This window comes from Punctularia strigosozonata (assembly GCF_000264995.1).
Source record: "Punctularia strigosozonata HHB-11173 SS5 unplaced genomic scaffold PUNSTscaffold_11, whole genome shotgun sequence".
Lineage (NCBI taxonomy): Eukaryota > Fungi > Basidiomycota > Agaricomycetes > Corticiales > Punctulariaceae > Punctularia > Punctularia strigosozonata.
In genome coordinates this window covers 597,374-618,055 of record NW_006767443.1, presented here as the reverse complement: position 1 = coordinate 618,055, position 20,682 = coordinate 597,374, and the positions used below count along the sequence as shown (strand labels likewise).

The following is a 20,682-nucleotide window of genomic DNA, read 5'->3' as shown; positions in this document are numbered from 1 at the left end:
TAGTACCCTTCGGGGGAAGCCAACGGCTGTTTCGGACTATGCCCATCTCGTGGTATCGGTTCGCCGGTGAGCGCATCTTTTGGCCTCGATTTTGACTCAAGTCGCCTGGCCTTTCTGCACTGCAGGTGTTACCCCCCGGGGGTTGGGCTCATACCGGTGTAATTGGTGAGCTCCTTCCGTAGGCACTTCTTTTCGCTACGGAGGCTGACTCGTTCTCGGACATTAGAGAGATGCCGTCGCCGGACCCGTAGCGGGCCTCTGAACCGTATCTGCGCCCGGACGCGTTCGAATCTCTCTTTGATGCGCCAATGGTACCGCCGCGTGTCGATTTCAGTGTAATTTTTATGATACTTTTATGCTAACGAAAAAAAAAAATCGACTCTCGTACTTGAGTGCACCAATGCCATGTTCGCCACCCCCTTCAGAACATAGGGCCGTCATCGTATAGGAAGGGTGGGCGAGCGAAACCCGAGTTCTTCCCTCCGACCAAGGAATGGGCGTTGTACCGAACGATATAGATGGCCGCCATTCACGAGGCGACACGAAAGTTGGCCGCGCCGTCGCGATCAGAGGTTACCCGCCGCTCTTTTTTTTCTTTCTCTCTCTCTCTTCGACACCGGTCTTGGGGCGCCGGGCGTGGGCCGAGAAAAGTTAGAAGAGGGAGGTTTTTCATTTTTTTTTTTTCATCCGAACAGACGGAACCCGCCGTCGACCGCGACCGCCTCCTCCTCCTCCGCCGGGGCCGCGACGGCAGCAGCCTTGCCGAGCACGGACGCGAAGAGCTCGTCGACCTGGGCCTCGTGCCACGCGCCGGGCACGGGCACGGGCACCATAAAGTTCTGCAGCTTCTCGTGCACCTCGAACCTGAGATGGAGGAGCGCGAAAGCGGTGAGCAAGCGGAGGAGCGAGGGAGGGGGAGGTGGGGGGGAGGGGTACTTCTTACCTGAGCTTACGCCCCTTGCTCGCCTTGGTGTCGACCACGCTCTTCGACGACGCCTTCTTCTTCTGCGCTTTCTGGCGCTGCACCGCGCGCCAGCTCTCTTCTTCCGCACCCCATGCCCCTGCCCCTGCTGCTGCGTCGTAGCCCGTGCGGGAGGCGATCACGTCGCGGAGAAGTTGTTGATAGAACGCGGTGTCGTCGTCGAACGTGTCGTCGTCCCCTTCCCCTTCCTCTGGCTGTGCCTCGTCGCCGCCTCCGTCGTTTGCCGGGTTTCGCTGTGATCGCGCGCGCGGGGCGGCGAGGGCGGCGTCGATCTGGGCGGAGGCGGAGAAGGCGGCCGCGGCGAAGGCGGAGAAGGCGGAGGAGGAGGAGGGGCGGGCGGAGAAGGCGGTGCGGGTGGTTGAAGGGGGTGCCGGGGTCGCGGCGGAGATTTTGGAGGACCATTTGGCGAGGGTGCGGAGGAGGTGCGGGTGGTAGCTGTGATTTTTTTTCGTCGTTATGTTGTGTATGTGGGAAAGAAAAAAAAAGAGAAAAGGAGAAAAGGAAAGAAGGAGAAAAGAGGGGGTGGGAGGGTTACGCACGCGTGTTCGAAGGCGAAGAGGTCGAGCGACGCGTCGTGTACGGATTGCGGGTGGTCGAGGGCGCGGGCGTCTTCGGTGAGGCGCCGGCGTTTGCGAGGGGGGAGGGGGACGGATGGTGCGTCGTTGCTCTTCTCGAGGAGGATCTGACGGGGGAGTAGTAAGGAGATGAGATGGTGGGAAAATGGGTCGGATAAAAGATTAGATTAGATGAGATTGCGATCAGATGAAGACGGGATCGGGAGCGGTTTATAGGTGCCCGAGAAGATCGACCACGTTACCTCGTGTAGGGACGCGAGCTCGTCTGAGAGCGCGAGCGCGGTGTCGAGGGTTCGTTGGATGGCGGACGCGTGTTGGGTGAGGTCTATGGTCTAGAGCAGCGTCGACGTCAGCTCGTGGAGATCGGACGCATGCGAATGTGAGATGGAATGCAGGGAACAATGGGAGCGGATGGTGAAGGGGTGAACAGGTGAAGGGGGGGGACGAGGGATGCGATCTCGAAGGTGTCAGGTGGAGGGGTCGATCGCGCGGTCTTGTGAGAGAACGCAGAGAAAGAGAAGGCGGGGGGTGAGGAAAGAGGGCGAAGGGCAGAGGGCGAAGGAGCGGGGTGTAGGAGGTGGGTTTACGTACCCGCGGGAGCGAGTTGCTTGCGCTGACGGTTTTTTGGAGGCGGATGCGGGCATCGAGGAGGGCATCGAAGATCGCCTGGGCGTCACGAGGTTCAGCATCGTGCACCATCCCCTTTTTCCACAAAAAAAGGGAGGGGAGGGGAGGGAAGGAGGAAGACGCACGAGCTGGCGGGAGACGGCGGCGCCTTTTTTCACGTCCTCTTCGCGCTTTTGGCGGAGGGCGGTGGAGAGCGCGTCCGGCTGAGGAGCTGGCAGCGCCGGTGCCTGGTTGGAGGCGGCGTGCTGGTGGGGGTGCGGCGAGCCCGCGCGATGTGTCGGTGATAGCGCCTCGTGCCCGTCATCGTCATCCTGATCTTCGTCGGTCTCGGCCGCTGACGAGATCTCGTCGTCCGAGTGCATATGTCCCTCCTCGTCCGTCGCAGCGGGACTCCCACTGTCATCTCCGTATCGTGGGTGGGTCTCCTCGTCCTCGTCCTCGTCCTCGGAGGGGGAGTCGGCGGTATCCATAAGACGAGCCCGGGAGGTACGTGCGCCGGCGTATTTAGGATCCGCTACGCTCTCTCGTGCGCGCCTGAGCGCGGAGGGTCTGTGAGTTCCTCGTCAGCATCGCGAGCGGGGACGGGGGGTACGTGGGTGGAGGCGCACCCGACGTCGACGTAGTGCGCGCGCGCGGCGTTCAGATGAGCTTGCGGGGGTCCGTCGTCCTCTTCGTCGGCGGGGTGGTTCTGAGCCTCCGCATCCTCTGGGTCAAAGTCTGCGTTGCGTCGTGAGTCTTTCGGTCTAAGGGACCAGAGAGCGCGCGCACCAAGCGGGGTAGCCTCGGCGAGCTGCGCGACCTGCTGAGCGAGCGTCAGCCCTGCGGGTTTTCTCAGCACGCATCGAGTAATAGACTGGGGAGGACACGGTACGGACGCTGTTGGGCCATCAATATAACCTGCAGCAAGGTCACGTAGAATATAAATTGCGGTCGAGGGAGGAAGAGGGAAATTAGGAGCGGAGTGCGAAATGCGAGCACGGCGTCGAAATATTTTGATCGCGCGCGCAGGAGCCGAAGGCCCTGACTGTCGTCCCCCTTCCCTTCCGTCCTCGCCTCGAGGGCAACGCTCCCACTCACGCTCTGCTCTCCTCCCCGACTTAACCTGGCGCACCACGCACCCACATGTCACCCAGTCCGAAAACACAATGCACAGATTTCAGCCAGGTGAATCTTCATCACGTCGTGTATTTCGTTCGAAACGCCTTGCAATGGCGCGCGACCGGGGGCGATCACACCCCCCTCCTCGTTTTTTCTCTGATTGCGCGATGGCGGGTTATCTATTCCATCTACGCGGCCCCATCTGCCGGTCTCTCTGATGTCCCCTCGTCGCTCTGTTTTCTCATAACCCGTATATCCCGAGGCCATCCTACTCACCCCCGCCCCTCCTCGCACAGGCCCGCCCATGCACCACCCCCAACCGTCCCCGCCAACGTCGGCATCCCGTGCCCACCCCACGCAGCACCAGCCTCTTCCCCCATCTCTGCCCGACGAGGAAGAGGACGACGTAGACTGCATCGTGTGCGTGAGCGAGTGCACCTGCCGCCGGCCGTCCACCTCGACCCCGACGTCCGCCCCCAACTCCATCTCCACCGCCGCCGCCGCCGCTCCTCCTCCCAAAGCGAGCTTCCCGGTGCTGAAGATCAAGCTCCCCGCCGGCGTCGCCAAGCCCAAGCTGCCCCCCTCTCGAGAACCACAACCACAAGCGCACCAGCCGCCGCCGCCGTACGCAGGCCATGCAAACGGCGGCGCATATACGCACGCGCAGGCGAAGAAGCGCGGTCGGCCGACGAAGGAGATGGTCGCCGCCCGCGCCGCCCAGTCCGCCCTGTTCACCGACCCCATCATCCCGCGGCGCCAGCCCAAGACCAAAGCGGCCTCCGCCCTCGCCGCCTACGCGCCCAAACTGAAAGCAGCAGCAGCAGCAGCAGCAGCCGCAAAGCCCAAGAACACCACCAGCATGAAGAAGAAGAAGGCGGTCGCGAAGAAGCCCCCGGGCAGGGCCACGACCGGAAACGTATCCGCCGCCTCCGCCGCCAACGCGAACAACAAGAAGAAACGCCGGCGGTCGGCCGTGTTCTCCGACACCGACTCGGACTCGTCAACGGATGACGACGACGAGGCGATGGCGCTTTCGGATTCCACCACATCGGCCGCGCACTTCCCGACCTTCGTCTCCGCCTCCGCCGTCTCCTCCTCCGACCTCTCCTCCGCCTCCAGCTCCTCCTCCTCCTCCTCCTCCGACTCGGACTCGGACTCGACCACGACCGCCGGCTTTGGCGACACCGACAGCGAGGTCGAGCAGGAGGAGGAGCGCTACCTCATCTCGGAAGCCGCGCGGCAGCAGCGCCGGCTCAGGAAGGAGCTGCTTGGCGACGACGCCGCCGGCCAGAACGGCAACAAAAGAAGGGAGAGCCGGTGGGAGATCAAGCCGAGGAAGAAGAGCGTCGGGCCGGGCGAGCACGATATGGACGTGGACGAGGACGACGAGGAGTCGGACGCGAGCGGCGAGGGAGGAGGCTCGGAGGACGGAGAGGACGAGGAAGACGGAGAGGATGAAGAGGAGAAGGAGGGAGAGGCGGACGAGGAGGAGGGCGCGGGAGACGCGACGGCGGACGAGCGGGGCGGTGGGTATGCCGGGATCGGCACCGGCTGGTCGGACGACGAGGAGGACACGTTCGACGCCGACCTGTTCTTCGCCAACCTGAGCTCGAGCACGGACTCGGAAGCGGAGGACGGCGGCGCGACGTTCGGCTGCTTCGACTTTGGCGGCAGCCCCGCGGCGAGCGATGCGTTGTCGACGGCGGCGGCGGCGGCGGGCGCCCCGATCGCGCGCACCCATTCGTACGAGATGCGTAACCCGGGCGTGTGGGCCGACGTCGGCGGGCTCGAAGACAGCAGCGGCGTCGCCATGCCGCAGCTGCTCGACCTCGACTTCCGCTTCTTCGCCTCCGCGACGGCACCCGCTCCGGCAGACCCGACGGCGGCGTGCGACGCGTCGATGGACGAGGACCCGGAGCTCCCCAACACGTCCGACGACCGCGAGCACGAGTCGGACGAGGCCGCGCCCGGCGACGACGACGCCGGGAGCTCGGGCGACACCACCGAGGACGACTTCGTGGACGACGCCGGCCTGCCGACGCCCCGCGCCATGGCGCTCTTCCGCTGGCCCGCCGCAGCGGCGGCGGTCACCGTCGACCCGCGCTCGACCGTCTCCTCCTCCCCCGCGTCGTCCCTCGTCCCGCCCAGGAAACACGCGCCGTCGCCGTGCCGCCCCGCCGACATCCTCGCGGGCCGCGTGTACGCAGACGAGAGCGACGACGAGCGCGCGGACGGATGGCGCCCGCGCCCGCGCATGGGCGTGTTCGTCCAGACCCCCGGCGCCGGCAGCGAGGCCGCGCGGCGCGTCGTGATGATCGACGGCGAGAAGCGGGAGGGCAAGCCGCCGCCTCCGAGTCCGTTCCCGCGCCGCCGCCGGCGTGGGCGCGTCTTGCGGCGACCAGACCTGCACCGGAGCATCGTGGAGGTAAATACGCGCTCTCCTTTCCCTAGCCCCCCTCCCCCCTATTTTTTTCCTTTTTTTGGTTCGCCCGATCGCTGACGCGCGCGCGTTTTTTTTTTTTTCACGTCACGCAGAGCCTCGCGAGCGCGAATCACGGGATCGCGCTCGACCTGCCGCCGTCGTCGTCCGCGACGGACGCGCCGACGACGGACTCGATCGAGCTCGACGACGTGCTCGACGCGTCGATCCTCACCTCGGACGCGGACGACGACTCGGACGACCACGCCTCCTCGGGCGGGCGCGCGCACCTGCGCAGCCTGAGCCGGTGGGAGGTCGTCCCGATGGGCGCGTTCCGCCAGGCGCGCGAGGAGGTGGCCGCGGCGGGCGGCGGCGCGCCCGGCGCGAGCGCGGCCGCGCCCCCGTTCGACGCGCTCGTGTGGCGGGCGCGCGCGGAGGAGGGGGAGGAGGAGGAGCTCGAGCTCGAGGCCTCCGCGGGCGCGGGCGCGATGCGGGACGGCGGGCGCGCGACCGAGCTCCAGTCGCCGACGAAGGCGCGCAAGGAGTCGCGGCAGGAGAAGCGGCTCAAGCGCCGGCTCATGGGCACGCCGCACCCGCCGGCGCACCACCCCCACGCGCATCCGGCGCATCTGCACCACCACCACCACCACCATCACCACTACGCGAACAACAAGAGCCGCGCGACGAGCGCGGTGCAGCGCGCGGGCGGCTTTTTCGGCGGCTCCCCCGCTGGCGGCGTCTGATCCTTGTTTTTTCGATATCGAGCTGCGCGACACGTCAGGGGGTGGTCTTGTACCCCCCCCCTGGCATTAGCATTATGCAAACCATCTTATTCACCGCCTCCCCTTTCCCTCCCTCCCTCCAATCCATGTCTCGTCTTATCGCGGTCCTCCTCGTCAATGCCAATGGTCGTTCCCAAGTCTCTCTGCCACCATCCCGGTCTCGGTCAACATCATCCCCCTCGTTCTCGGTCTCATCGTCACTTCCGGCCTCCTCCATCCCTCAACTTCAACGGTCCACGGTCCCATCGTCTGTCTCTCCTGCCCTGTATAATTTCCCAAATTCTGCCCCCCCCCTCTGTCGGTCTGCCAAAAACGCGTCCACTCCCCCAAGTGCTAGCCACACATCTCCCTCCCCACCACCACTTCCCCCTCCCCCATTTATGAATCCCCAGATGCTTCCCGAAACAGTGCAGGGAAGCCCAATCTCCAAAGACGCGAGAGTTCTCACTCGTTATTCATTATCGCCAGACCGAACGAACAAGGACACGAACACGACACGAAACGCAATATCACTTCCCCCCCTTTTTTTACCCCTTCCCCTTTCCCCCCAACCATCAACCACTGTTGTATTGCTTTCCACCTCGTCCCCCTCCCTCCGGCCTGTAGCGCTGTGTAGCGCTCTCGCACGTGTTCGTATAGCCTTAGCCGTCACCGTGTCGCATAGGTGCATGAATATATATATGATGAACCTCTTCAGATAGATCATTCGAGACGCGCGCGTCACAGGCGACGATCGAGATGCCGTGCAAAAAGTCCCAGGTGAGTCTCCCACTCGCTTCACACTGCGTACTTTGGGGGGAAACCATGACGCATTCATCATGACGTACCGTACAGCACGAAGTATACTACATATCTGGAGACGCACCTTTCGTCGGCGGGATGCTCCCCACTCCGAGGATATCGGCTAAGAAATACGGCTTTCTGAGGGGGTGGCGCGCGCGATACCAGGGAGGGCCGCGTGGGACGGACCGGGATCTCGAGGTGCCCTAGACGTCTCGAACTTCGTGTCAGTGCCCGATACAGGCGGCAAGGAAGAGCGACTTACGAACGTCCCTCCGCAACGCGAGATCAAGCTGCGCCTGCGATGTGAACTATCTCAGGCCACGAAGCGAGAAGATGATGGCAGGCTCACCTATAGACCAACGCCGCGAGCGAGCGAGCGTTCGCGATGCGCGCAGGTCCGAAACAGCCGTTGGCTTCCCCCGAAGGGTACTAGTCCCCCAGGCCACGTAGAGGCCGGCTGCCGAACCACCAGCGTTGGACGCCGGCGATCCTATTCTGGGGGAACCTTGAACTTGAGGACCAGACCGGGGACCAGGGGGACCAGCGACCAGGGAACCAGAGGGGACCGCGACCAGGGGACCAGGGGGGACCGCGACCAGGGGACCAGGGGGGACCGCGACCAGAGGACCAGAGGGACCAGCGACCAAGGGGACCAGCGACCAAGGGGAGGACCAGATCAAGGCAGCTGAAAGCTAAGAGGGAAAAGCGTCAGAAGGGTGAGCTCAAAAACAATGTCCATGCCACGTCCATCTATCTACGTCTATCTATCTATCTACGCCGATCTCCAAATCCAAATCCAAATCCAAATCCATCGAGCCTTTTTTTCGTTTTTCTTTGTTTTCCGTTTTTTTTCTTTTTCGAGTTCGATTTTGACGAGCTGAAGGTGGCAGCACGAAGACGGGTTGCTGCAAGAAAGCTCGTACGATTGCGGCGTCCCGCTCTCGACCTATATAGCGCGAATGCAAGGTCAGCGACACGCGACGAGCACACCAGCGTCGAGAGGCTTACCGAGCTCCCTCACAGCATCGCGACCATCCTCCCCAAGGTCGATCTCTGAGGCCTCGCCGGCGGCATCCCCTCCGCGACGAAGCCTAGGCGACGCTCGAAGATTCGGATCCCGTTCCCATACGACCACCTTTCCGTTGGCGCTCGAAAGTCCGGGGATCGTGCCACCCGTCCAGGGACGACGCCGCCAACGACGACGACCCCTTCGAGCGCGTGGAGGGCACGGTGCCTGCGGGTCTCGCGCCCTAGTCCCAGAGGCCATCGGGCGGCATACCCGAGGCCCCGTGAGGACCGCCTTAGAGGCGGCCGGCCCTCACCAGGGCTTGTCTGACGAACTCCTTGAATTCATCCTGGACACTATGTATCAGCATATGAAGGCGCGTAGAAGCATGAAGGAACGTACCCCGTAGACTTTTGCGTACTCCTCAGCGGCCTCCATGTAATCGAATGAAGGCTCGGAGGCGATGGCGGCCTGAAGCTGAGACTCGGAGCAGGTCATGCGAGGAATCGATGCAGACGCATAGAGAGGAGTTGGAAGGTCCTCCTCTTCGTCCTCCGAGTACGAGTAGATGCTTTCCTCATATTCAGACGCCGAATCGGCCTCCTCTTGAAGGGCACGTAGGACGACGATGTCGATGCCGTCGAGGACATGAAGAGATCGGAGCCTGTTGAACTTGCGCTCCGCTGCCTCGAGATCGGCCGCGCACTCTTGGGCCAAGTCGGCCTTGATATAGCCGAGCACTCGGGTGAGTGCGTCGACCTCTTGTTCCAGGGCCTCGGCGACGTCCTCAGGGAGGACATCGAGGTCGAGCGAGGTGTAGTTTTGAGCGAACTCCAAGTAGTCCATAGAAGGGAAGGAGCCAATTGCGAAGAACTGGAGTTCGGAGAACATTCTAGCTGCCAAGTAAAGGGAACAGCACGGTAGGTAGGGTATGAGATCTGGCAGTGGATGTGGTGGCTACAGGACTAGAATGTTGGAGGTTAGTACGACAGCGACGCCTGGTATTTATACGTGCTCGGGACGGAAGTTACGGGAAAGCGGATACATAGTCCCTACCGAGACGGAATGCCCAGCAATGGTGAATATTCCGCCTCGGTAGAAACGAGTATGGACGAGGAAGGAGAGGAAGAGGTGTATCCGGATTTCGCTGGATTCCGTGCGCGAGTCACTGGGAGTCGCGGGGCCACATACATCCCTTCCCTTCTCTGTTCATGGTCCAGGTTTAACATTGCTTCCGCAAAAATTGGAGCCCTCGCCTCGAACAGGAGAACTGGCCTCGTTTTTGACCGCCTATCACTGTGAAGCAGGACGGCTCCGGAAACCTGAACCGGCTTCCGTCAGAATCTGAGTGCGCATGATCGAGTCCCGATCTACCTCGGGAACAACAGTCTCAACAGCCGTTGATTGTCAGCCCGAACACGTGGTGAAAGGGTTCATTAATCCATCAGCAGCAGGAGACAAAGATAACGCCGTACGCATCTAGGTATCGCGTTGTGATGATATGCTGATGATCGTCTGCAGTTGGACCCTATGGACGCAGACGCTCTCCGGGATGCCATGCCTCCCGCCACAAACTTGCCAGCTGAACTCCTCGTGGACATCTTCACCCGTCTCTGTTCTCCCCTCGCAGGCCCTCCCGAACCACGACCTCACAATAAGGCAGAATTTAAGTCTGTGATGAACTGGAATCCAGCTGTCGCACAAGTGTGCCGATATTGGAGATCTGTGGCGATGGAAACCCCACCTCTGTGGAACGTCCTTGACCTTTCAAAGCCAAAGCTCGCCCTTGCGCTATCGCGCCGATTCACGTTCCAGCTCTATGTCACCTTGGTCCAGGGGTTTGAATATGTCGCATGGGAGACTTTTCTCATGATTCTCCACGAGGCAGGTTCTCGCATCGTGAATTTGACCATACCCGGCGTGCGCAGCGAGTCGGATGCGGAGGCGATTGTGGAGGTGCTACATGGCCATGCGCTTTCCTTGAGCCAGCTCAATGTGGATGCACTCTCGGACTCGCCAGAGGACACGTCTCTTGTTCCGCTATACGCCCTACACGCTCCTATCCTCACCAACCTTTTTCTCAGCAACGCTCCTGTGAGCCATTGGGGCTCTCCAATCATGCGTTCCTCGAGCCTCCGTAAACTCGCTATCCATGGCGCCGGCACGCAGACGGTCAATATCTCCGCCGTCGTAGAGACATGCCGACAGCTGACGTCCCTGGTGACCGTCGATTGGCAACTATCCTCACTCCATGATGATCTCGACCTCAATTCGTCGGTGCGCGTGCGCATGCCCAACCTTCACGGCGTGGTGCTAACGGGGCCCGCGTCCGCGTGTGCGACGTTTCTCCGATACGTCGTGCCCCGAGAAGATGCAATGGTCATGGCGAAGTGTATGCCTACCCAAGACATGCAATGCGCGCGCTTCTGCCAGCCGCTTTGGAACGCATTGACGAAGAATCGCTACGTTGAGAGCGCACCCGGACCATTGAACCTCAGATTATTCCAACTTGATGGTGTCCTCCTCCTGGTGTTGGGACTTCCTAAGAAAACCGTACACATCAAAGAGTTCAAGAGCATCGTCTTCTTTCACTCGAAACCAGCCGAGCACCTTCAGATCATGCACTCACTTGGCTCTCAATTCGAGCATCCCGCCATCACGAGCTTGACGATATCCACGTGGATTGGTCTGACCTGCGTCATGGAATGGGCTACGTTCTTCGGGTACTTTTCGCAGATCCACACGCTGTACCTGGAGAACCCTATTTCGGCCGTTGTCATCTTCACCGCGCTGAACGTGGATGTCCCTGGCACGCGCAAACGCGAACTGCTGCCCAATTTGAAGGAGATCGTCATACAGGACAACCTGAAAGACTTCGTCACAGAAGAAGCACCAGAGCTCGAGAGCAATAGCTCTCTGTGGTTCGATGCATGTCGAAAGTTCCTCGAGACACGTCGGTCCGAGGCCGAGCGCGGGGATGTCAAGCCTCTCGAAGCGCTTCACGTGCAGAACTGTTATAATTTCAAGACGGCCGATCTGGAGATACTGCAAAGCTTGGTTCCTGTGTTCTTAAACGGGAATCCGCCATTTTGGGTGGACGGGTTGTGATTTGGTTTAGTTGGCCTGCTCTTTTACATGCACCGGATTCGAGTTTCAAGTTTCTGGTAGAATACCCTGCTCATTGGATACAATACTCGGTGCCTCTCATATTCCTGGACCGTTTGCGGCATTGCAACTTGCTAATAAGATGGAGTAGGGATTGAAGCGCTGACAGCGGTTGATCCGATACACGTGGAATCCGCTATCATCCGTTTCCCTCCCAACATAGCATGCAATCTCGCTATGATTATCAACAAGACATTCCAAGAACTACGTCTCACTTGACACATCCCGGATGCGCAACCAAGAGGAGGCGTCACTCCACGCTGCGTACCTACCTGTACTGGTTCTCATTCGAGCCTCCTCATCCGAGTCGAAGGTGACCCATCAGTGCACATTTTGTGCTTCGTTCTGTCTTACCACAGAGGATCATGGACGCAGAGCGTGTTATCCATTCCAAATGGTTCGAGGCATACCGAACGTTCGTGAAGAAACGCTGTGCTGCTCGAGACGATTTGCATGGAAAATTGTAGCATCCGCACGAAAAATGAAGTAGAATCGTTGAAGAAGACGATACCCGCAGTTTTTAAGAGGGAGATGGAGGGAAACAACGAATTCTATACAGGTTCGGAACATAATGATATTTTCACAACTAGAAAAAACGACAAGATGTGGGAATGATGCCCGATGAAACCGACTTAGGACCTTCTGCCATCATCAGCGCCCCTTGAACAGTACCGTCACCTTTTCTTCGAGACGCCGAAGCTGAGGATAGCCCCAGATGCGATCGTGATCTATTATGGTTAACGATTGGATTCTCGAAACGCCGTCTCGAGCGGTATCCGTGGCTGAGGCGACCGAGACGTTGCGTTTCCGCAAGAGCTGAAGCCAAAGATCGTCTCGAACGGTATCCGTGGCTGAGGGGGCCGAGACGTTGCGTTTCCGCAAGAGCTGAAGGCAGAGATCGAGCACTATTTCTTGCCGCCAGTCCGCGATATCTTGGATGGTCAGCGACGACACGTTCGGGATGATGTCGTTGTCCCTGGCGATATCGGAAAGCAGTTCGAAAGCTGCCTCGCCGCCGAGTATCAAGTGTTGGAGTTCATCGTGTGAGGCCAGAACGGTGTCCCAAAGTCGGTGGGAGATGGCTTTGAGTTCCACGGTATCGATGCGCAGGGTCTCGAGCTTCAATGCTGCCAAACGATCGCATAACTTTTCCAAGACCGCAACCTGAATGTGAGCATTACCCGTCACATCGAGCGTCATTGAGAAGGCATTGAACGGAGAGTTCCCTTTGTCGTATTGGACGCACGAGACTGCGGGGCCCGGGCCATCAGAGTCCGCTCCAATCCGAATTTCAATCACCTCCTTGCCGGAGCGGTGGATATGCTGGAGGCCGATATCCCAGAGCTGTACGCATTCATTAATCCATTCCGCCGCAGGTCCCTGCCCAGGAATCACAGACAGCTTCGCGTCAGGGGGTACATCAATGTGACGAAGCAGAGATGCGCAATCAAGTGCTTTTCCGCAGAGCATCACTTCCTTCAACGAAGGCATATGCACAGGATGTATCACCTCGTCTCCGGTTGATAGGGCTTGTTTTTCCGCCGTCGCAGATGGTATCGCACTGTCTAGACCGAGATACTCCAGCTGACGCATTCGTCCAAGAGTTGCCAGGACACATGGAAGGGACGGAGGTGGCGTATCAGTATGATAGGTCAGGTGTAGGTAGCGCAGCTGGGGCGACAAGAACACGGGAAGATGCCACGAAGCGAGGTGCAAGAAGTGCAGTTCGAGGTGACGTAGGTTGGGCGCTTCGAGGGAAGCCAAGAGCGGCTCGGACTTATCACTATCTTCAGAGCGACGTGCGTGGAGGATCGTCAGACGTTGAAGGGAATATAGCGGCTTGGTAGCGTTTCCGAGACCATTCAGCGAGTTGATGTGTTTGTGCGGTATCGTGACGTTGAGTTCTTGTAGCCGTGGGCAGTTTCGTAGAATATGTTGCAGCCCCGCAGCCATTTCCTTGTTATTCCAGGATCTGAAAGGCTCGTAGTTGATGATTCCGTCCACTTCAAGATGGCCAAAGACTCGGAACGGGAACGAAGCTGAAAAGCGGTCGTAAAGCCGGGTGGACAGTCTCGGCCGCGTGAGATTCAGAATGTTCCACAGAGCTGGAGTACGTATCGCAAGACGGCGCCAGGAGCTACAAACGTGGGCCACCCCAGGAAAGACAGTCCGTGGTTCTTGTGCGTTCCTTCCTTCCTTCTTTCGCGAGCTATTTCCTATGCGAGGTACAAGGCGTAAGTTGTCGTGCTGAGATTCGGGGGGGATGTACTGGAACACGCTGTGTAGGATGTCCTCATGGAGGCGAGAGATAGGAAGGCCAGCATTGTGCTCTCGTAGAACGGAGGATATCTCCAAGCGTATCCGCATAAACTCGCTCCGCAAGTGCTTGAGCTTCTCGCGGGAAGAAGCGGGGAGGCAAAGCTTGTCCTCACGCAAGTTAGAGCAACAGATACGTGGACAGCGAACACTACAGGTTCAAATCGTGAGTACTCTACAGTGAAGATTGTAGCACAGATGCTGCATACCTGATAACCATGCTCGAAATGTCAGATATATACTGCTGCAAGATAGTAGTTGAATAAGGGCGGTCATGAAGGAGCCGCGAGCCCGCGGCACCTTGATGGTTGATGAAACGGAGTTGGAAAAAACGCGGAGTTCGGACCGAGTGCAGCCTCCTCGTCCAAGTTAGAGCAGCAAATACGCGGACAATGAGCGCTACACCTCCATGTCAGTACGCTCAACGAAGAACAGCACACAGGATACGTACTTTGCCTTCATGCGAGCAATGGCGAGAGAGCCAGATAGGAGCAGGCCGTGAATCCGTAAAGAACAGACCGTCGCGCCATTGTAGAGCCGAGTCGACAAAAACCAGCGCGGTGCGAGTGCAGCGGAGCTCAGATTTCACAATCCGTTCATACATTCCACACCCAGGAAAACCTCTATCATAACCAGCTCCATGCACTGTTCGATAGCACAACAACGACGATATTCCCTCGGTCTATCCATGAGCGGCGCTCCCACTCCCGCTTGCTTCAGACCTCACGCTGCCCCCGCGCTTGCTAGTCCCACCTCGTCGTCCTCGCCCGAACCGGTGATGCGCGCTGCTCCAAACCACCCGCCCACGCCCATCCGTCGCGAACGGCGGGTCGGCGTCAAACTCGATCTGCGGCGGGTGGGTCCACTTCGCGTCTTCCGACGGCTGCGGCAGGGCGGAGGGATGGGACGGGGGCAGCGCGTCTGTCCGCGATTCGTCCGTCGCCGCGCTTGAGCCGGGTGCAGCTTCAGCGTTCCCCTCGTCGTCGCCCGCACTGGCGTGATCGTCCTCGTCGGCCGTGTTGACGCCTCCCTCTGCCTCTGAGTCCTCTTCGTCTTCCGTCATCGTTTCCTCCTCCGAGGCCAGATCGATGACCACCCGCCCCGCAGTGTTCACCACGGTGCTGAACCGCGGCGAGATAGACACCGTCAACCCCTCCGCAGACGGATCCCTCGCGAGGCCCTCCTCCGCGGACGCGGGTCCATCAAGTAACGGTGACCCATCGCGCTCGATCGGAGGACGCGGCAACGACGAGTACAAAGTGCCGCCCGATAGCATGTCAACCATGACCCCGTTCCCCACCCTCCGCACGTTAAGAACGGGAGACGGGGCGTCACCACCACGGCTGGGACTGTCAGCGAGAGGCGCGTCAACACCCGGCCCGGAGCGCGGTGCAGTGCCAGGGCGTACTTGGTCTTGTCCCCCGTCCCCCGCCGTGCGCGGGACAGACTCGAACGCGTCGTCATCCCCGGCCTCACCGTCCTCCGAGTCCGAGCCGGACGCGGAGTCGCCGGACACCGTCCGAAGCGAGGGAATGCTGTCAGTGTCGGCGTCGGCATCGTCTCGGGAGGCCAATGGCCCCATCGAGGCACGCAGGCCCTGGAGGCCTTCGAGCAGCGTCGCCGTCTGCGCGAAGAGCGCGTGTCAGAATGCGAGAATTCTCCATGACAGATCGAGGCGGGGAGTGTGGAGTGTGGAGTGGGGGGGGGGGGGCGGCTCACCATATGCAGCATGTCGTTGGCATCGAAGTCCTCGGTATAGTCTTCATCCCCCTCCTCCTCGTCAAAGCCCAAATCCGGATTAAACGCCGGTCGAGGGGCAAGGTTCGCCCGGATGGCGTCGATCGTCGAGCTGAGCGCGGTGAGCGAGGCGGGTAGATCAACCACGTGCACGTTGAGGCCAGCCATGTGCGGCTCGACATCCCAATCGATATAGACGGCCTCAAGGTGGCTGTTGAGGCGGCGCTTGTGAATCTGCGGGGACGGACTCGTCAGCGATCGTCGCATATATGCATTCAAAAAAGGCGACGAGGCTGACCGGCATGTAGTAGTCGACACCTTCGCTGAACACGTATGGCGTGCCGTCTGCATTGATGTGGCGGTAAAAGCAATCCTTTCCGAACGGGCAGAAACGGCTATCTGCGGGCGACTTCTGGAAGTAGCGGCAGTCGACGCGGGCCGTGCTCTCCTTGAAGCGTGCGATGGCGGCGTCCTTGTCTGGATGACCTTGCGGGAAAAAGCGCGAGGAGGGGACGACAAAGCGCGAGGGCGTGCGGCAGAGCGGGCAACTCTTTAAGTTCCCGGACACGACGGCGTCGGACGACTTCGTGTTCGTGTCGCGCCACGAGCGCAAACATGTGATGCAGAAGATGTGGGAGCAAGCCGTGAGCAGGCCGTAGGTGACGGGTTTCTCGAGGCAGATCGAGCACGGCTCGTCATTCGCCTCTGGTATGATGTGTCTGAACCAGCACCTGTCGCCTCTCTTGCAAAAGCCTGCGTGACCAGGGACATAAGGACATGCGATGATAGGGGCGCTAAGCTCACGCACCGCTGGCGAAGAACTTGCAGACCTTGTTCCGGTCGTATGGTGTGAGTACCTCGTTCTCTCCGTGCAGAAACTTGCATCCCGGGTTGAGGCACCCACGGGAAGTCGAATAGAAGCGACAAATCCCACGCGGCTTGGACGTCGCTGGCCGGTCGGCGGATGATGGGAAGCTCATAGTGAACGACAACAACAGAACTAAGCAGAAGGTGGTTGGGGGTAACTAGGTATAGTGCGCAAGGCGTATGTCGTGAAGCAGTGTGTCTGTATCTCTATTGAACAGAGACGACCGGGGGCGTTGTTCAGGGCATCGGGGCGGCGTGCGGGGATCGATGAGCGAAGTCACGGTCCAAGTCACGACTGGGCCAATAGGCGCCCGTCGCTTCGTTTGTTCTGCACGCTGCGCGCCACAGCGAGCTCGGCCCGTCCCCGATGTCTCTCCCGTCCACCTCGACGCTCCGCGCGCAGCTCAACTCCACCCTCGGCGACAAAGCGCCCGCCTACTGGCGCGTCTTCAAAGAATTCCTCGCCGGCCACATCTCGCGAAACGAGTTCGATGCCGCCGCCCGGCGCGCGCTCGACACGCCGCACCTCGTCCAGCTGCACAATGCGCTCGTCATCAGCCTCTTCGACACGAGTGTTCAGCTTGACCGGCGCGCGGCCGCCGCCACAGACGCCGCCACACCCGCCGCGAAGATTGGGGACGGGGCCGCACCCGCGAGCGCGCACGCGGAGAAGCCACGCAAGAGCCCGCCGAAGAAGCGGCGGCGGCTCCTGCCATACCAGGGCGAGGACGCGGACATGGACTCCCTGCGCTCGGCGCGGTTCAGGAAGTGGGTGGTGGGTCTCGGGAGGAAAGAGCGCGCGCGGCTGCAGCACCTGCCTGCCACACCCATTGACGACGCCGCGGCGACGTTAAGGAAGTTGCCACAGGACGAGATCTTGCAAGAGCGCGGAGTTCAGCTTTTACCGGAACGTGGAGGTGTGTGCTGCATGCTGTTGTTGCTGCGATTGATGTTAGGAGCTGACACGACCTCCGAAGAACCTCCCGGGAGCAGGCTACCGCTGCACCTCGCCGCCGTCACGCGCGCGCCCACGCTGCAGCATATATCAGATCGTATCAACCTCATCTGCGCGCAGCATAACCTCGGCGCGCCATCCAAGGCTGTCTCGTCTTTACTCATGCTCGCATTCGAGGTGAGCCTACCCACGTACCTTGCTCTACTCACCGCCGCTCACGCATACCTTCTTGCCTGCAGGCGAAGCTGAAGCAGCTCATCTCGCAAGCGATCACCCTCACCTCCGCCTCGCACGCCATCACCTCCATCCAGCCTGCACACCCGTCCGGCGCGTCGTACAACGGCTTGCTCGCTGCCTCCGCCTTCGACGCGCTCTTCACCGTCTCCCCCGCCGTGCTCCCGAACCGGTCTGCGGCCGCGATGCGCCTCGCCCTCGGTGCGCCGGAGGGCGAGGACGGATGGGCGGAGCTCGAGCGGCTTGAGCGGGTTCGGGGCAGGGTGCCTGAGGAGGGCGCGCGCGACGACCAGCCCGGGTGGCAGATCCTTGCTTTGCTGGCACAGCAAAGGAGCGCGGTGCGGGAGGTCTTAAACGGCGCGCGATGACCTCTCGCGGTTCGTGCCGGTTTGTGCGTTGTGATCCCCATTCTTTGTATTTTTTTTCTTCTTCCCATACTGTAAGATTATACTGCATTAGGATCTATTGAATCTATTTCTTCGCGTAGACCATCGCGTTTGCTTCTTCAATGACAATGAATGTAGCATACCCTATCCTTGAATTGTCTCTGACGTCTTCAATGCATGCCCACTATCTGGCGCTGACGTTTCTGCGGATGATAACTAAAATGCGGATCCAACAAAGATATCATTGCCCACTTGAGATAGAAATCCAGGTCCTGCTTCGCATCAAGGTGCTGCAGCTTCAATACGCGATGGCCAGACCGAGCGGATCGACCGCATCGCATTCCGAAATCACCGTGATGTAAGCTCAGGAGTCCAGCTGGAGTTACTCAGGCAAAAGGTGCTGGTGGTGTTGGAAGGTCATCATTGAAGGCAAGCATCTAAAAGCACTTCGCTATCGCAGCTGAACAGAGTCCGCGTGTCCATCGCACTGTACGATGGGGGTTATCTCAAGTGATTGATACTCCATGTTCAGGACCGGAATCCTCCATCAACATAAGCTTACGGTCGAGACAAAGGGCACGTATCCCCCCCCTGGTGTCGCGTTTCTCGCAACGTCATCATTAACTGCGTAGGTAGAAGTATAATATATCAATAATGAAGTGGACAAATAAACATAATGGAGGATATTATCTATTAGGTCGGGTGATCCACAGCCGAGACAGCCTTGCCGAAGTGTAGACTGCCTTGATTTCTGGCGCTATCGATCACCCTTGCCGTAGCCGCAAATCTGAGATTGTCGAGACATCGGACTTCGTGTCTATGAAGCACAGTGAGCAATGAGTGCATTATCGCAAGGGGAAGGACCTACTCGTATTCCTTTTGTACCGCGGTGCCTTCCATGACAACTACGTCGCCCTGGAAAAACGTTCAGCAACGAGGGTACTTCAAGTTAGAAAACACGTACGTGTCCAAGGGTCAGCGTGAGAACCGTGCTTGCATGGTGCTTCTCCATATCGTTGTCCTGTCCATCCACCTCGTGGTCGGGTTCCTCCTGCTTATTGAGAGCAGACTTCTGCTTCTTCCGAGGCCGGAAGTGCATCTGAGCGGCCCCACCTAGCGAAAGGGAGGCTACTATCGGGCCTAGTCCCGATTCATCGTCCGTATGGAACTGTCGAGGATTTTGTAGACGCGCTGTTACACCAGCAAGAACATACTCACACTCATTTTCTGCTTCTCCATGTACGCGACGCTCAATATCTCATTGAACGCGACGCTAGGAGCCCCTAATACGCGGCATGCTCGCTCTTGTATGATGTCCAACGCTTTCCCAACGGCCTCCGGCGCGTCCTCAAACGAAACGGTATTTTGCGTGTTCGCAACGTACTTGGAAAAACAACCGTTGAACCTTCGTAATCATAGGATTTCAATGTTCCCCTTACTTTGTAGGCGACTCCGGCTTCGATGCGTGGAAGTATTAATACGACATTTAATCTGGCGTTGATAGGCTACATACCGTTGTGGGAGAAATAACGTGAAAGCATGGTGCCTTTCACTGGTTATTCCATGAGCATGCTAAAACCTTTCGGGGTTCGATGCCCTCACATTTATGCTGTACTGTACATGAGCTCGGTCGCCTAGAGGGAGGGGCAGACTCGGACGCACCGCTTTGGTCGGCCATCGTTGGAAGAAATCACCCTTAAGGGCGTGTGACTGGTATCGCTCGAAGGCAACGTCTGCCTCATGGAGACGATCATATTTGGCCCGAATGATATGTACGCGAGCGCAAGCGCTGAGGATTCTCGCTTTAGTAGTTGATATATGAGCTTCACATTGAACATACGTGGGATCTGACGTCGGAAGGTGGAATGTTTCGGCAGACAACGAGGAGTCAAGCTCGAGCGCCTTCTTCGAGGACCTGATGCCTTCGTTCATATGAGCAATCGCCAATCACCAAGACACAACTCAGTCATTACCGTCTTTCGTGTGAACTTGTGGCGTCCGCTCGTATATGCTGGAGAACTCGGAAGGATGACGGATGCGAGCCTTGATGTCGAGTGTATGCTGGTGGTGATGAGGATGAGTTAATGTGCTATCACAGGGTCGAAGTGCTCACGTTACACATAGTGTTGCTACATCGCCATTCCTCCCACTTATACCTGAAAATGTCGATGCAACATTGTCCATGTGGTAGTGACTGATAAACGCACCGACAAGACAGTCGTCCGCACTGCGTACAGCAGAATCCGCGCAAGAACATAGATGACGTCACGATGTCGTCTTGAGCGACTGTCGGTGGAGAGGGCAAACTGGCTTGCTCCAGGGACAAATTCTTCGGCGTGTCTGTTGGTTGAAGGAATTCTCTCCGAAGCTGGACGTTGATGTCTGCTAGCCCTCCATCATTGAACCAAAATGAGGCACAGCTTGGGTCGAGACACATCGGCGAGTTGGCGAAAACCAGAGGCCAGGTACCCCCGCAAGTCGAACAGGTATGCGCTTCCCGGGCGGCGCTACGGGAAGTGTAAGCACAAGCCACTGTTGTTGGAGTGGGCTGACCTTGGTGGGGCCCCGAACTTCAGTTTCTCTACGAGGTCTTGAGCGCCATAGAAGCCGAGCTGCAAAAGAGCATTGCTTACGTGGCCTGGACGCGCTACCCTTAAGCTGGCGCGTCGACTCCTCCTGAGCTACTGATGTGCTTCAACAGGTTTAGAACGAAGAGATGAGCCTGATTACATACCAGTTCGACCGGAATT

At 59.2% G+C, this 20,682-nt stretch overlaps 7 protein-coding genes across 7 annotated transcripts; 3 read left to right on the top strand and 4 right to left on the bottom strand.

The window, feature by feature from the left end:
• Window positions 1-683: 683 nt before the first annotated feature.
• Window positions 684-3,308, bottom strand: PUNSTDRAFT_46386 (TRAUB-domain-containing protein; the record flags this gene model as incomplete). The annotated part of the gene is made up of 9 exons (XM_007386555.1): window positions 684-864; window positions 944-1,417; window positions 1,522-1,664; window positions 1,800-1,889; window positions 2,149-2,259; window positions 2,310-2,733; window positions 2,793-2,901; window positions 2,953-3,081; window positions 3,296-3,308. The coding sequence occupies 9 exons, from the start codon at window positions 3,306-3,308 to the stop codon at window positions 684-686; spliced, it is 1,674 nt and encodes a 557-aa protein (XP_007386617.1).
• A 278-nt stretch (window positions 3,309-3,586) lies between these two features.
• Window positions 3,587-6,846, top strand: PUNSTDRAFT_145477 (uncharacterized protein; the record flags this gene model as incomplete). Its single annotated transcript, XM_007386554.1, has 2 exons — window positions 3,587-5,707; window positions 5,818-6,846. The coding sequence occupies 2 exons, from the start codon at window positions 3,587-3,589 to the stop codon at window positions 6,442-6,444; spliced, it is 2,748 nt and encodes a 915-aa protein (XP_007386616.1). The 3' UTR covers window positions 6,445-6,846.
• Window positions 6,847-7,551: 705 nt separating this feature from the next.
• PUNSTDRAFT_136939 (uncharacterized protein) lies at window positions 7,552-8,533 on the bottom strand (the record flags this gene model as incomplete). The annotated part of the gene is made up of 4 exons (XM_007386553.1): window positions 7,552-7,562; window positions 7,616-7,958; window positions 8,190-8,212; window positions 8,275-8,533. 4 exons carry the CDS (start codon window positions 8,531-8,533, stop codon window positions 7,552-7,554), a joined length of 636 nt encoding a protein of 211 aa, XP_007386615.1.
• A 1,024-nt stretch (window positions 8,534-9,557) lies between these two features.
• On the top strand, window positions 9,558-11,723 carry PUNSTDRAFT_127548 (uncharacterized protein). Its single transcript, XM_007386552.1, has 3 exons — window positions 9,558-9,620; window positions 9,684-9,743; window positions 9,794-11,723. Exon 3 carries the CDS (start codon window positions 9,803-9,805, stop codon window positions 11,378-11,380), a length of 1,578 nt encoding a protein of 525 aa, XP_007386614.1. The 5' UTR covers window positions 9,558-9,620; window positions 9,684-9,743; window positions 9,794-9,802; the 3' UTR covers window positions 11,381-11,723.
• Window positions 11,724-12,088: 365 nt separating this feature from the next.
• PUNSTDRAFT_136936 (uncharacterized protein) lies at window positions 12,089-13,390 on the bottom strand (the record flags this gene model as incomplete). The annotated part of the gene is made up of 1 exon (XM_007386551.1): window positions 12,089-13,390. One exon carries the CDS (start codon window positions 13,388-13,390, stop codon window positions 12,089-12,091), a length of 1,302 nt encoding a protein of 433 aa, XP_007386613.1.
• An 837-nt stretch (window positions 13,391-14,227) lies between these two features.
• Window positions 14,228-16,643, bottom strand: PUNSTDRAFT_145475 (uncharacterized protein). The gene is made up of 4 exons (XM_007386550.1): window positions 16,299-16,643; window positions 15,789-16,243; window positions 15,473-15,724; window positions 14,228-15,377 (listed from the first exon to the last, which is right to left on the bottom strand). The coding sequence occupies exons 1-4, from the start codon at window positions 16,468-16,470 to the stop codon at window positions 14,436-14,438; spliced, it is 1,821 nt and encodes a 606-aa protein (XP_007386612.1). The 5' UTR covers window positions 16,471-16,643; the 3' UTR covers window positions 14,228-14,435.
• Window positions 16,644-16,721: 78 nt separating this feature from the next.
• Window positions 16,722-18,105, top strand: PUNSTDRAFT_145474 (uncharacterized protein; the record flags this gene model as incomplete). Its single annotated transcript, XM_007386549.1, has 3 exons — window positions 16,722-17,274; window positions 17,335-17,489; window positions 17,552-18,105. 3 exons carry the CDS (start codon window positions 16,725-16,727, stop codon window positions 17,912-17,914), a joined length of 1,068 nt encoding a protein of 355 aa, XP_007386611.1. The 3' UTR covers window positions 17,915-18,105.
• Between the last annotated feature and the right edge of the window lie 2,577 nt (window positions 18,106-20,682).

Bases quoted from the DNA above. Each gene is read 5' to 3' on its own strand.
- PUNSTDRAFT_145475 (XM_007386550.1), bottom strand. From the start codon at position 16,470: ATGAGCTTCCCATCATCCGCCGACCGGCCAGCGACGTCCAAGCCGCGT. The intron at 15,725-15,788 runs GTCAGCCTCGTC...CCGTCCCCGCAG, and splicing joins GTGTCGACTACTACATGCCG to ATTCACAAGCGCCGCCTCAA. The intron at 15,378-15,472 runs GTGAGCCGCCCC...CTCTTCGCGCAG, and splicing joins CCAACGACATGCTGCATATG to ACGGCGACGCTGCTCGAAGG.
- PUNSTDRAFT_127548 (XM_007386552.1), top strand. From the start codon at position 9,803: ATGGACGCAGACGCTCTCCGGGATGCCATGCCTCCCGCCACAAACTTG.